The sequence below is a fragment of the Vanacampus margaritifer genome, chromosome 5 (genome assembly GCF_051991255.1).
Source record: "Vanacampus margaritifer isolate UIUO_Vmar chromosome 5, RoL_Vmar_1.0, whole genome shotgun sequence".
In the NCBI taxonomy this organism is placed as follows: Eukaryota; Metazoa; Chordata; class Actinopteri; order Syngnathiformes; family Syngnathidae; genus Vanacampus; species Vanacampus margaritifer.
This window is the reverse complement of record NC_135436.1, coordinates 25,424,588-25,439,401: the sequence shown is the minus strand read 5'-3', so window position 1 is coordinate 25,439,401 and position 14,814 is coordinate 25,424,588. Positions and strand designations below refer to the sequence as shown.

The 14,814-nt window shown below is 40.8% G+C and overlaps 2 protein-coding genes across 3 annotated transcripts in view; one reads left to right on the top strand and one right to left on the bottom strand.

Annotated features, from left to right (window-relative positions):
* Positions 1 to 14,814, top strand: part of dph1 (diphthamide biosynthesis 1) — a 241,276-nt gene that overhangs the window by 106,204 nt on the left and 120,258 nt on the right. For both annotated transcript variants that reach the window (XM_077566298.1, XM_077566299.1), the window contains exon 5: positions 619 to 822. In XM_077566298.1, the coding sequence (XP_077422424.1) occupies positions 749 to 822 (74 nt within the window). In that variant the 5' untranslated portion in view covers positions 619 to 748. The remainder of the gene's footprint in view (positions 1 to 618; positions 823 to 14,814) is intronic.
* Positions 1 to 14,814, bottom strand: part of rtn4rl1b (reticulon 4 receptor-like 1b) — a 160,068-nt gene that overhangs the window by 100,566 nt on the left and 44,688 nt on the right. The gene's annotated exons all lie outside the window — the stretch shown is intronic.

Here is a 14,814-nt window from a genome sequence, read left to right as displayed (position 1 = left end):
TCTGAAGTGTTAAGTTAGTTAAGTACAAAATGCATTACCCACAATTATCCAAGATCCATTTTGAGAACCCAGCTCAATGAAAAAAGAAATCAAAACTTCAAATGCATTTCCTGCTGAGTCATCAGCCTTCGCTCGAACAACTGCATGTTCTTGACTTTTTTTTTTTTTTTTTTTTAAACATTTCAATGTCTCTCTTGGGCTCAGTCACAATTGCCATGTTGATGGCTGCAGCAGCGGCGGCGGGGCCTGGGGCTTTATTCACACAGCCTGGTTGCTAGGATACCACATTTCGATGCAATGAAAAAAGTACCTGTGTGTGGGGACTTGCACCTGCCACATGAATGAAGGCGACGCCAGCATCCCTCTGTGAAATCCCACTCGCGATTTGATGGACAGTCTTGTCACTCTCGGAGCTGCTTCATTTGAATTCCTACGGCCTCACTCGGGGGGGAAAAGCCAGAATCTTCGTCTTTCTATTCAAACGCACTTGCGCCGAATTTAAGTCACTGCAACAATTCTCTCGCAGCTGTTTGTTTTTCAGAAATGTCTTCTTTTTACAGGCCCTCCCCTTCTCGGTAATAAGCCTCACTTTCTGCTCATTTACTTTCCCACCCACAGGCCTTCCTTCCGCACAATGCAATACTTGCACATCGGCCTCGAGGAGGGAATAGAACCTTTGAGAGATGAAAGGTAGCAGCGCTCAATATCAACAACAGTTGACTGGAAAAATGGCTACGAGGAGCGAGAAATGTCACCGATGCCGCATTCCTCGAATGTAAGAGATCCATCCATCCATCCATCCATCCATCATTACGGTCACAGGTGAGCTGGAGCCCCAATAGGTTAATATTAAGCATATGAAGCATTATATTGCATTGTTTTTAATGGCCTACTACAGTATACTGTAGTACTGTATATGTTGTAATTTGGGGAAAAAAATACAGAAAAAAAAACACGAAAAAAAAGCTGTAACATTACAATCATATCTTTATATGTTAAATGATCACATCTCAATTCACACAAAACTCAACTCTAAACTTGACTTATACAAAATAATGTCACTTTTGAGCTCCAACTAATTCATACTGTGCTGAAATTCTACCTGAAAACTGAATAGCCCAACTTTATCTGAGTAGTGTACAATGAATATAAAAAGTCTACACACCCATGTTCAAAGGCCATTTTGCAGCATTTAGCATAAGAATATAGATAAGTTTCAACATGATTCACATTCCTGGTGAAAAAAAAAACGACCAAAAAAGCTTGTTGCAACATTGCCCTGGCTGATCGCTTATACTCTTATACTGCCACCTGCTGGCTGTTTTTTTGTAATAACTACCATTGCTTTAAGCCACCTCTTTGTCAGAAGCTGCATCAAAGCCTTATGTTCTGCTCTTGCATAAAAAAAAAAAACACGAAAAAAAAGCTGTAACATTACAATCATATCTTTATATGTTAAATGATCACATCTCAATTCACACAAAACTCAACTCTAAACTTGACTTATACAAAATAATGTCACTTTTGAGCTCCAACTAATTCATACTGTGCTGAAATTCTACCTGAAAACCGAATAGCTCAACTTTATGTGAGTAGTGTACAATGAATATAAAAAGTCTACACACCCATGTTCAAAGGCCATTTTGCAGCACTTAGCATAAGAATATAGATAAGTTTCAACATGATTCACATTCCTGGTGAAAAAAAAAAACGACCAAAAAAGCTTGTTGCAACATTGCCCTGGCTGATCGCTTATACTCTTATACTGCCACCTGCTGGCTGTTTTTTTGTAATAACTACCATTGCTTTAAGCCACCTCTTTGTCAGAAGCTGCATCAAAGCCTTATGTTCTGCTCTTGCATAAAAAAAAAAAACACATAAAAAAACTGTGAAAATTGTGTAAACGAAACATAAAAACTGTGTAAATACGTTTTGGGCGAGTAAAGGACAAAGTATTAAAAAACATGTTTACACGTCTTTGGGTTTGAATGAATTAAAGAGAGTAAATAAAATAAAAATCAGCAAATAGTGTGGTTGCACAAGTGTGCACACCCACTTGCTAGTGGGATTTGTATGTAACCAATCACATTCGAAGTGCCTGATTAACCCCAAAGAAATTTCAGATGTTTCAGTTGGCTTTTTCTGCCATTTTTTCTTCTTTCTAGCTGAAGCTTAAAGGTTTGGTACTAACACTGACTCCTATTTCAGTATTCATAATTCCTTCCACCTTGGAAGCTTTTGTTACAATGCAAAACAAAGTCAGTTATAGCCTACGAAGAGATAACAAAAAAATAATCATCCATTTTTGGATGAAAAAAAAAAAATGGGGCATCTAGCCTAAAAGCTGGCGACTATATAGCGGACAGGAAGCCGTCTTTTGCTAAATGCAATGGAATCTTAATTACTGACACCGCCAGCAAGGGTGCAATATAGCTCTAACTGACAACAAAGCTGACACTTGTGCACAACACTCTATATACGTACATCATGTATCCAGTATTTATCTGATTTATTCTTTTACGGTTTGTCAGCATGACAGTGAGTCCATGGAGCAAAATGAAAAGCAATAGTGTAGTAAAGACCTAGTGGAGCTGCAGGGAGCACATGAATGCCAGCGACAGAAGCACAAAGCGCGGCACTCGTGTGACGCCCGTCCCATTGGACCGACACTCCTCGCTGACATTTACTTACTGGGTGGATGTGCAACCTCCTCCTCCTCCTCCTCCTCCTCCTCCTCTCATAAGAAGACATGCCCATCTGTCACTTTCTTCATCTTTCTTCATCTCCTAAAGGATTTTTTTTTTTTTTTTATAACCTTGAGTTGTTGTTGCTTTGTGTCTTGTATTTCCTGTCATAATATTTATGACACCACACTTGAGCGTTGTTTCTTTTCTCATAGGACTCTTTTGGCCACCGAGCTAATGATATAATAGTGTTTGAATCAAGGTTATTTAAGTTAACGAAAACTAGCGGAAAAACTAAAACAACAATTCAAAACACAATTTCGCTAAGGAAATTAAATAAAAACAAAAATTAACAAACTGAAACTACATTTTATGTTTACAAAACTAAAACTAAAAATGTCATTTGTTTTAGTCTTTGGTCATTAATTTAATGCATGAGCCTTTGGGGATGATTTTAAGTGTGTTTATTTAACCGGAATGAGGACGTTTGAAAGTGTATCACACTGTAGTGACGTCATCGAGCAGCTGCCAATAGAAAAGCACCTTCAGATGACGTTTCATTTAACTCAGCCGAATTGCAACGCTCGGTAAAAATTAGTTAATAAAACAATAAAAAAAAGAAGAAAGAAAACTAAATACGAAAAATACTGAAATTAAAACTAAGCATTTTTTAAAATAACTAAAACTAATCAAAACTAACAGAACCAGCCTGAAAACTAATTAAAACTAACTAAATTAAAAAAACAAAACAAAACAAAATAAAAACTAAAATGAAAATTCCAAAACTATAATAACCCTGATTTGAATAGATTATTATTTTTTTTTTCATATTTCAATTAATGGGAGGTACAGTAATTCAATTAAATGTTTAATAAATTAATGTCTTTATGAAGCTTTGCAGAATTTATGATATTATGAGTAGTAATTAATTTATTTTATATTTCGTTTTTTTATATTTTTTCAACTTTTATTTATTTATTTATTTTTTAAAGAGGCTTCAAATTATTGATTGCCACTCTTAGCTGAAGGTTACTGTCAAACTTAAACGTAAAGGAGAATCACACGTTGAGTATTTAAATATAACATCCGCTAGCTTAATGCTAGCATCAATGGGCACATCGGCTAACAATTAGCATCCACGTGGCAGTGTTGTTAGGAATGCTTATCAGAAAATAAAGCGCAGCAACACGGGCAGACGGATAATCTAATAATAGTCACAGGTTATACTCTGTGAAGAATAATTTACTGCTTACTGTACGTAGTACAGTACAGTATACCTTTGTGTCTATGCTGTTCCCAGGGGCTAATATATGCTAATATCATGCTAATATACTGTATTAGCTGCACCAGCTAGGCAAAATATTACAAATGGCACTCAGTGTGATATATACATACAGTAGAGTAACATATTGTGAAAGTATTCTTCATGCAGTACTTTGTGAAGAGGAATCACATTTCCCTCTTCTTAAACCCACTGACCGCACGTGCACGTGCACACGCAGCGTTACATATAGAACGCCACGCTTGTCTCTATTCAGTACCATGGACCGCTCCCCCGAGACGTTCCCTGCCTCCTTTTGCAGTCGCGAATCCGCGTTTGCGAAGCTTCCGTCTTCGTTTCCCTACGCCGGCGACGAAGCGGAGATGACAGAAGTATGAGCGCACAAAAGGGCGAAACCAGCTGTGGCCTGAATGTGTCACGTTCAAACGTCACTTTGTGCACCGGCTGCGGGATTGAACATAAGCGGGGAAGAGCACCGGAACGCTTTACGGGGGCGCCATCAGCCTTAATGGAGTCTGAGAGGCAGCTCGAGAATCCATGCTTCTTCTGTTTTCTTCCCAACATTTGAGTCCAAAAACATTTTTTTAGCTGTTGGAAAACAACGTTTGGGCCCCAAAAATATTTCTACTTGACACATCCACGACGCTTGCTACCATTTTCCATGCTGTCAACATTAGAGTGATTTCAGTTTTGCTGTATATTCATTGTGGATGTTTACCCCTTTGGGTGTTTCATGACTTGTAGCGCAATCCTTAATATGTTTTCTAAAGTTTGGTTGTTCTTTCAAACTTCCTCCAACCTTCATTTTACCTCCACGAAAATTCCTAACATTTATGGACTGTAAAGGGCGACATTTGTAACTGTTGTAGTCAGAAATTGAAATGAAAGAAAAGTTAAGTCAAACATTTTATTTCAGGGTATTGTGATTAATATTGCCTTTGTGGATTATGAATTAAGCAGAAAAATCCACCCAGGGGGGCGGCCATTTTATCTTGTACTGACACTTGCTGTCGACTGAAAATAGCATCACATTTGCGCAAGGCTCAAGTAATGACCAATCACGGCTCAGCTTGTAAATGTCACATGACCAAACTCAGAAATCAAGTTGTGATGTTATTTTCAGTCGACAGCAAGTGCGCAGGACAAAATGGCCGCCTCTGAAATGGGGGCCCATTTGTGCTAATTCCCTAGGAGGCGTCACTGATCTGAATATATGACTGGATAGTCGATTGCCCCTACACGCCCGTTAAAGTCACAGGGCGGCCATCTTGCTCCTCCCATCTTGCGAGCAGACTACTGTATAAACTATATGGTATACGTAAAGATTAGACATATAGTAGGCAGTTAGTATAGGGACGGGGTGGTCACAATTTTTTAACAATTTATATATTTTTATAAATTAACAAGTGGACGGTATGTGCTGCTTTGAAGACCTCCTTTTTCTTTTATCGCTCAGTTCCTTAACTCTTTGACTGCCAGACGTTTTCAGAAAAGGGATGCCGTGGGTGCCAGCTGATTTAAGCATTTTGACTGATCTTTCAAGGTCCACAGAAAATTATGTGTTTGGACTATGGAAACACACATACTACCAAATGAAAGATTGGACTCTCATCTTTCATCAGAAAAAAAAGTTTGTTTCTACCTTATTCCGTTTTTCAGTAATCAACAATAGAAAATGGTTAGTTTCGCCTCTGTTTTGAAACAAACGTCTTTTAACGTCTTTGGTACTCCATAGTATTTTACTAAACGTTATTTAACGTTTTTGGCAGTCAAAGAGTTAAGCACCAATATTAGATTTGGCAGAGGCTACTGTCTCAAATGTTCTCCAATTTCAATACCGTAAATGTAAAGGATCGTATGCTGAGAAACGTTTCTTGGGAGGAGCAATATGGCGGCCTCGCGACTTCAAAAGTCTTGGCCTATCGGCAATCCAGTCGAACATTCAGATCAGTGGTAGGAGTTCAACAAAGTACGAACCCTGGAATTACTCTAAAATGGCTGCTTCAACTCAAAATGGCTGACACAATTATTTTAAAAAAATTTGTGCGCATGCTGACACCATGGGTTAAACAGTTGCCGGGGCTAATACTTTATAACTTTCTAGAGGGCGCTACAGAGTAAGCTTTGAGGGGGTTCGAATTTTAAAATGAACACTTTTTTTTTCACATTTTGTAAATATTTGTGACATTTTAGGACCACAATTATTTAGTTATTTGGAGAAGAATAAACAGCAATTCTGAAAGGAATCCAATTTTTTTTTTTAAATAAGCTTTTTTGATATGCCAAAGCAGCTGTCCTTCCTGGCCCAAAATAGTTTGTCTATCTCGGTGTGTCGGTGTCTGTGTGAGTGGACAATAATAAAAAGAAAATAAGCTCATCCTTAAGCAGTTGAACCATGCGTCACCCCCTGCGTCACAAAAATAGTAGTCCCCTGCACATTGTTGATAGCCGTACAAATCTGCATGGCATGCAGTCACTTCCTTACAAATGCCACTGAGCTTAATATAAAGTACACACAAAATGGAAAACATGCAAAGTTTTTTTTTTTTTTTTTTGGGGGGGGGTGGTGGTGAACAAATGCCATTGCTGCCTTGGAGGCATTTCAAGAGAGCAAAGTGTGAAATTAACAATGGAAAAAGCAAAAACAAACACGGGCGACAGTGAAGGAATTTATCGCCGACGCTGTCCAGCGACAGGAACATTTTTGGCAGCGCTTGCGTCAGCTCGGTGCAGTTATAAAGAACCCAGGAATATTTCTAAAGAATAAAATGAATATACAATCCGGAGTGCTTTGAGGATATAGTGCCTTTGATGCGTTCAGGGTTGATGCAAATGAGAATAGATCATTGCCGGCGCCATTTTTTTTTTTTTTTTCTGCTCCCGTCTCGTGAAAGTGATGAGTTCAGACAGACGGGAAGACGAGCGAGCGTCGGTTCCAAAAAGAGCTTGGAAACAATATTGGCTTCAGTCAATGTAAGCAGCGTGACGCTTATTAGAAGCTTATCTGAATACTCTGCACAGGACGCCGAGTAGAAAAATAGGATGTGCTCAAATTACGTGCGGCAACGTCTGCTGCAAATATCACCGCGAAATGCAGTCGAACCTGCAATTTACGCTGGGAAAGTAGAAGTTACACTTTTATTTCCTGCAAGGTCGGGATAATAAAAAAAAAGCATACAATTGTTTGCAGTTTCTTGGAACAGTTGTAGACGAATGGGAAAGAGCCGCATGCTGCTTCATGTCTCGTAAATTCCCAAAGAAAAGAGGAGAAATTGCATAGAGCATCTGGAATGCAGTATACGCGGTCTTCATAATAACAAGTGAGCTACCTCGTGATCACGGACATACAATTGCTTACTTGAACTAGAACATATAAGAATCAATTTGGACAATTAGCCACATGCTGCGTCACTTCACTGAATGCAACTTTTGCACTTTTCTGAATGCAACTTTTGATGAACAAACGCAAAAGTGTGCGTTTGTGTGCGCGCTTGTGAATTGCAACAAAAAGGGCAAAGGTGGAGCCAGATGGAAGATGACCTGATGAGCCATGTGGACTTAACTCGCTCATCTGTTGCCACCTACGACGGCTCCCTCGTGGGCCGCTTTCACTCCTAAAACTGCCAAAATGCTAAAATGCTAAAATCCAAAATGGTGCATTGGACTTCAAATTCGATTATCGGTCAGAAGTGTGAAGTAAAGTCTTATCGCATTTACTTATGAGATTGTGCCCAGGTCTTAATTAGACGAGGGGGGGGGGGGGATGAGGTTAGCTACTTGAGATTAGCAATGGTGAGGTGCTGCGATACTGGACATCCCAATTGGATATGACGCATGTCTCAATGCTAAAGAGGGCTCATAAGAGTCAAAATGTATGTGAGGGGATTCTTTCATGTCCACACGTCACGGTAAGAAACTGAAAAGTTACTTTCAGAAAAACTGTCCTTGGTGAAGTCTAACTGGATAAGTCCAGAGGTGGGCAATCTCGGTCCTCGAGGGCCGGAGTCCTGCAGGTTTTGGAGGTTTCTCGCTTCCAACACAAGCTGATTCCAATCAACAGGATCGTTATCGGGCTTATGCAGAGCTTGCTGATGAGTTGATCATATATCAGCTGTGTTGGAGAAGGGCAACATGCAAAACCTGCAGTACTCCGGTCCTCGATGCCCACCTCTGGGATAGACTATCAACCTATAGCCTAATGGTGAGCTAATGCTAAATGCTATCTCGGTTGGCAGTTCAACAGCGCTAAAACAAGTCGATTCACCATTGTCCAACCTTTTCTTCTTCTTTGTCCTGACAGCTTTTGGAAGTTAGCTGCGCCGTTTACCTCACTCATTGTAACATTGGAAATAAACCGCTACGAGGCTCAGCTTGCGTTGTCTGATCAGCGAAGGGCAACTGCAGTGGATAGCGGGACTACATTTCGCATTAAAAGCAGGAAGTAGTTGTAGTTCCGGTCAATGCCCGCAACCGATTAGATTGCGGATGAGAGCGCAAATGTGAATTTGGAAGTCCATTTAACAGTTAAATTCCCTAAATGGGTTGATCGTATGAATCTCAATCTCTATGATTTACATACGCGACGGAGACTCCGAATAAATGTAGCTAGCCGACCGCGTAAAAGCTTCCTAGTAGTATGCATGCCTTCCATCATTTGACCTCTGAGCGGTCCGAGCCGCTATCCGCTACAGATGGCCAGCGAGTCCGTTTGCTGCTCATTGCTCACCCAGGTACCGTTGCAGTCACCTTGCACGCACAGGCACACACATGCACACACAGACGAGTGGCGCTGGCAGCTGACATTGCTCGGAGAGTGCCAAAGGGCCTCGGGCGCGTCCCAGTGCTGCCGGCCAAGATCTCGCACAACTCACTAGAGAGAGCTCTCGTTGTGTAAACTAATGCCCTCCTCGAGAGCTAACTAGCGTCACTCAATGTTTATTATTCATGAGATGGGCACAGCAGTGGTGAAAAAATTTGGCCTGTGACCAACGACGGGTTCAATACCGATGAACGGCGCTGTTGCTGCTTGTAGTTACATCCGCTAACCGGTGGGCCAGTTGGCTAACTAGGTTCAGTATTAAACCTTTTGAACTTTGTGAGCCAATGAAGTCAAAGCCCAAAATAAGTCAGTAGCCCCTTTCACACAAATTGCAAATTGACGCAGAGCAAGTGTGCATTTACATACAGAGCCACAGTGGCTGATGTCTCGAACCACGGTGACGTCAAGGCCAGAGTCTGAGACTGCGAAAGTGGACTGAATCTCAGGTGTTAAACTATTGTATGTCAAAGAAAACCACCAATCAACAAAAACTTGGGTGGACAAAAGTCTCAAGGAACCATGCACCAAATTGAACAGGAGGTCAGCCATTTTGGTTTGGCAGCCATTTTGGGGGAATTCCAGGGTTCATACATTCATACCATCTTAATTTTGTACTTACTCTTACTAGGGAATTTGCCGAAATTAGACCTAATCAGAAGCAGGTATCGTAGACAGATGGCCGACGTTATCCAAATAGCTCCAAAGTCTTTCACGCAATACCGTAATCTGAGATTATACTAAATTGTGGGTGCTCGTGTCTATGTTCGATTTTACCGGAGCATCACTCAGTGGCACTGCCTGGAATGTTGGAAAAACTCCTTGAGACCAGTTTCACCGATCAACAAGAAATTGTGTGGAAATGTCTGTTATGACACAAACAAACCAGGCACAAAATAGAAGTCCGCCATTTTGGTTTGACGTAGCCATTTTGGGTGAATTTCAGGGCTCCTACTTTCATACAAACATACTTACTTTCCTACCTGCATAGAAATTCCTCCTAGGGATTCTGCCTAAATGATTCCTAATCAAAAACTGGGATCCTAGACAGATGGCCGACACTTGCTTATTGGCCTATGGCGCCATCTATTGTGGGCAGAGGGTATCTTCAAAGTCTCTCTCTCGCAGTACCGTAATCTGGGGGTAATAAGGGATGATAATGAATTGGGTGGACATGTCTCATGCCTGAAATTGCATTGGTTTGAAGCAGTCATTTTGGGTGAATTCCAGGGCTCGTGTCTTGACGAACTTCAGTTTTACCAGAGCATAGCGTCAAAGTCTCTCACTCCGTAGTTTAAAAAAAGAGAGAGAAAAAAAGTCGCCCCTATCACCAATTTCACAATCGACACAAAATTAGTTAGACGTGTCTATCATAACAGGATGCATGGGAAAAAGCACCCATGCCTGAAATTAAACAGGAAGTTGGTCGTTTTAATAGGAAGCATTAATTTCTGGACAATTCCAGGCCTGATCAAGCCCAAACGAGCCCCCGATCGGAAGCAGGTATCCAACACAGATGGGCGACGCTAATTTGCCAAGATTTTTTATTTTTTTTTGTGCCTACGCCAAACGTTGGTAGACCATGGCGTCCAAGTTTGATGATCTTTTCAAGGACTTTCCAATAAAAATGTGGCATTTAATTTTGCTTGAGTCACACTTGCCCTTCACGAGCCAAGCCATCAATAACATGACGAGACAACACGAGAGCCGCCGACATGTTTTGCCAGCTGTCGTTTCAAGGCTTGTAAACACGCTCCACCTGTACGAGCACATGCGTGCCGTGTCAGTTATTAACAGCGTCCTTGTTGACATTGTGCCACGCAAAGGGCACTTTGCGTGTTTGCACAGGGTGTGTGCGCTTTTCAGATCTTTTGACTTGCCGCGTTAAGAGTGTTAATGCGTTCCGAGTGCTGCGCGTTCTCTTTGAAGACTTTGAAGTAGTCAGACAGATGAAAGCGTTTTCGCTCACGGATGCCCCCCCCCCCCGACCCCCACCACCACCACCGCACCCTCGTCCTATAACCCCCACTCTCCACCTCGCTTTCCCACCGTAATCCGACGGCGTGCCAGGCAGGCTCCGCCTTCCGCCCTCGCCGTCACGTTGACGCGCGCCACGCTGCTCATTTTCTTTTTGAAGGGAAATGGATTTAAGAGAAGCGCTTCGGAGCACTTTTGTCAGGTGAATGTCCCTCGGAGGAGTGCACGGATGGCTACATCCTTGCTAAGAGCTGGTAGAAAGAAAAGACACCACACTTTTTAAAGCTTCCCATCGGATCCACTTCCTACCTTAAATATTTGCAAAATAGGGTACCAGTTAAAATGATGAGTAATGACCATATAAACGGAAATACAACCATGAATAAAAGCAGATGTGGGCATTCCATCAATATTGACGGAAGGACCGTCAATGCGTCAATAACTGATGCCCATTTTGTTGATGACTGACGGGAAACTTTGAAATATTGACGAACTTAGCATTGACGGAAAAGAATTTTCGTCCATCAATATAATCGTCAATTTGTCAATAAATTCAATGACGGGCATCCCATTTTGCTGATGGATTGATGGAACATTGACAAATGCCCACTTTGAATGATGGAATAATTGAAGGACGGAATCATTTTGCTGAACAAATGATGAATGACGGATTGATGGTTCGGCTTGAAATATTGACGGATTGACGATGATAGAAGCGTGTCCCGACTGTTGACGATTGCCAAATGATGGACGCTCAAAATTCATTGACACACCCACCTCTGAATAAAAGTAGCATAGACTGTACATGTCTCTATCCTGGCTGCTTAGTACAATACAGCAAAAAAATCAGCTTCATTTTTAGTCTTGATAAGAAAATACTTGACTCCCGTACACATTGCGAGTTGTCAAATCACAGGTTTTCCTTTTAAGTTTAAAATGGCTTACCTTAACTCATTCACTGCCATTGACGGCTATAGACGTCAAAAATCATTATAACTATTTCTACTAATTCAAAAAAAAAAAAACAAGTGTATGAAAACCTAGAAAAAAAATTCTTGTAAATTTAGAACGGATATAAAATTTGTAATTAATCGTGAGTTAACTAGTAAAGTCATGTGATTAATTACAATTTAAAAAAATTAATCACCTGACGGGCCTAATTAAAAATATATATATTAAAAATAAGGGGCGTTTAATCATAATTAATCGCATGATAATTTTATATCTGTTATTAATGTACATAAAAAAAGTATTTTCATTAAAAATGAAATGAAAAATTGTTAAACTAATAGAAATAGTTCACATGAATTTTTGACGTCTATAGTCGTCAATGGCAGTGAATGAGTTAACTAGAATCCCACGTCACATTGTGGCCAAAAGTAGAATCCTGGTCGTTTATTGTGCCTTTCGTTGCTTTAAATCCTTGTTGTGGCGTAAGGAAGTCGCATGCAAAACTAGCGATATGTCACACATGAGTTGCCATGAGTACTGCTTCTTTTTCTACTTTCCTCTGGTGGTTGAGGTTTCTCCTTCTGCTTTCTTTCGACATTTGGCAAATATATTTGGTACCTTATTGCGACTTTCTGGCCACCAAAGGTATTTGGCGACCACCAGTACAATTCGGGAACGGGGATTGTGTGCGCCAGTCCAAGTTATAATTTCAATATAAACAAGTGGCATGATCAGCCAAATTAAGAAAATACAATAGCTACAATGTTGACCTTAGATCAATCTGGTATTGACCAAAACCGTCTTTTTCCATCTAATTCCTGAAGGATTGATCAAATAAAGCCCTTAAAAGAAACCTCTGCAGATTAAGGACTGAGAACCAATCTTATGTTATACTACCAGGTAGGGTTTTTAAGGATTCTTACCCTGTTCCTGTACGTGAAAAATTTGATTATAAAAGCTTGGAGTAAGCACACAAACATTTATTCACAGAGCTCATGATCGCCTTGCTAACATGCTAACGTCTGTGCAGCCACACGTGATAATTTGTTCAAATTAGTGCTGATAACGCTGAGCCAAGTGAAGATCGAAGCGCTCCTCCCGAGTGCGTCATTGAAATATGCACTTTTCATAGTTAGTTGACTGCCTAATTTGCTGCTACCTAGCGCTTAGGTCAATCTACTCCCAGCAAGTCCTGTGCAACGACGGAGACAGCAGACGGCATTAGAAAGTGGAATGAGAAGTTACGTGTGCGTGGGGGCGGGGGAGGGGGTTGAAGATGGGCCATGGCGTCCCGCATTCATCAGCGTGAATGTCAGACGTTAGAGATTAGCGTGCCGACGAACTTGGTGGAGGTTAATTCGAGAGCGGGCCAAGCATTTGTAACCCGGGAAAAAAAGGGAGATTAATTACTGTGACGGCGTCCGCGCGTGGAGCTCGCCGCTCCTGTTTGCACTCGTTTTCATGCTTGGAAATGTACGCGGTGGTACGGAACAACCCTTGCTTAGCTCATGTTCGCTTCAAAGCAGCTTTTGTTCCTGTTAGAAAGGGCAGGACAATTTATTGAAGAGAAAAAAGGTTGTGAAATGTATGTTGTTAAAGACACCATGAGGACAATGTGCGAGAGGAGAACTGGAGGACAACAAAATTCAAACCAGTAGTGACAAGCATATGGAAGCTAGCCAGTAGACCAACAGTCCACTTCTTCACTCGGTGCCTCTTCTTGTCAAACGGATGGACGATACAAGTTACTGGCGATTCAAATCAAAGTCCTTTGTTTACAAAATGTTCTGACCAAGAGTCATGAACGTGTCTTATTAATTCATATGACAATTGAAGTAAATATTCTGTTTCAATTTAATTATAACTGTTTTGATTTAGTTATAACTATTTAGAATTGGACAAAATTGCTTTGATTTACTCAGTATAGTTTTGTGTGAGAATTCAAATGATGTGAGGGGCTTGATTTTCTCTTTGTTCTCTCCTGAGAACATATGGTGGGGGCAAGCGAAAGTGTAAATTAGACCCCCTTTGTTTATAAGACGGCTCCTCAGAGTCTCTCAGTCTCTTCTGTAAACAACGTCAACCCTTATCTGATTGTCTGTGTTCCATCATGTGACTATGAGTGGGAAGAAAAGAAGGAGGTACCATGTGACTCTGGGAGGGACTTTTGTAGGACAAAGGATACTACCCACAAGCGGAGCGGGAAACGACACAGTTGAGAATCAAAGATGGCGCGAGTGGCGGCTATTCTCATCTGTCCACAAATTTGTGTAATAAAATCCTTAGGTAATGCCTGAATTCACTGATCTCATTGTATGTTTTGATAATCAACATCATGAACACGGAAGAGTAAGTATTCATCTTACTACACAATATAGCAATTCACCACTCTGTGGCTACCCCGAGAAGCTAACCGAGCAGAATATGTTTTCACCCGGCACTCCTGGTCAAAACATCACAAGTGGATGATTTCAGAGAACAAAAACCCTCCAACAAGTTTTAGCAAGCACATTGGCATTTTTTCTTCTTCATATATTTGGTCTCATTAAGTTGAGTATGACTTGGGCAGTTATGCTATTAAGCTAACTATAGGGCAGCTTGCCAGTCACTGGCTAGCTCGATAAGCTAACTTCGATAAGCTAAGTCAAATATGGACTCCATGCTCAATCTTCTCAATGCATAACAAGCAGATCAAGTCAGATGCTATTTGAAACCTTTAAGTCCTCAGTGGGGCGCTTAAGCATTTGACAGATGATGTCATGATTTTGAATATATATAAAAAAAAAAATCATTTTGGAAAGAAGGACGTTATTATTATTACTGCTCTCTCACAGACACACAAAAAAGTGTGAACTGGCATTACAAATGCATATTGCTGCAAATGTTGTTTTTGGCAGGATGCTTTCAGTTTGCATGTCACCCTTTTATCTCCCCTGTGAACGAGCACATGATGGACAAATCCAAATTCAAGCATATTAAGATGTGCAAAAACGTTCCAGCAGGAAATCCGCAACACAGGATCATCATAAAAGGCATAATAATGATTGGTTTTGAGTGTAATGTTGCTTGTTTTGACTTTACACTGTACTACTTTTTTATCATCA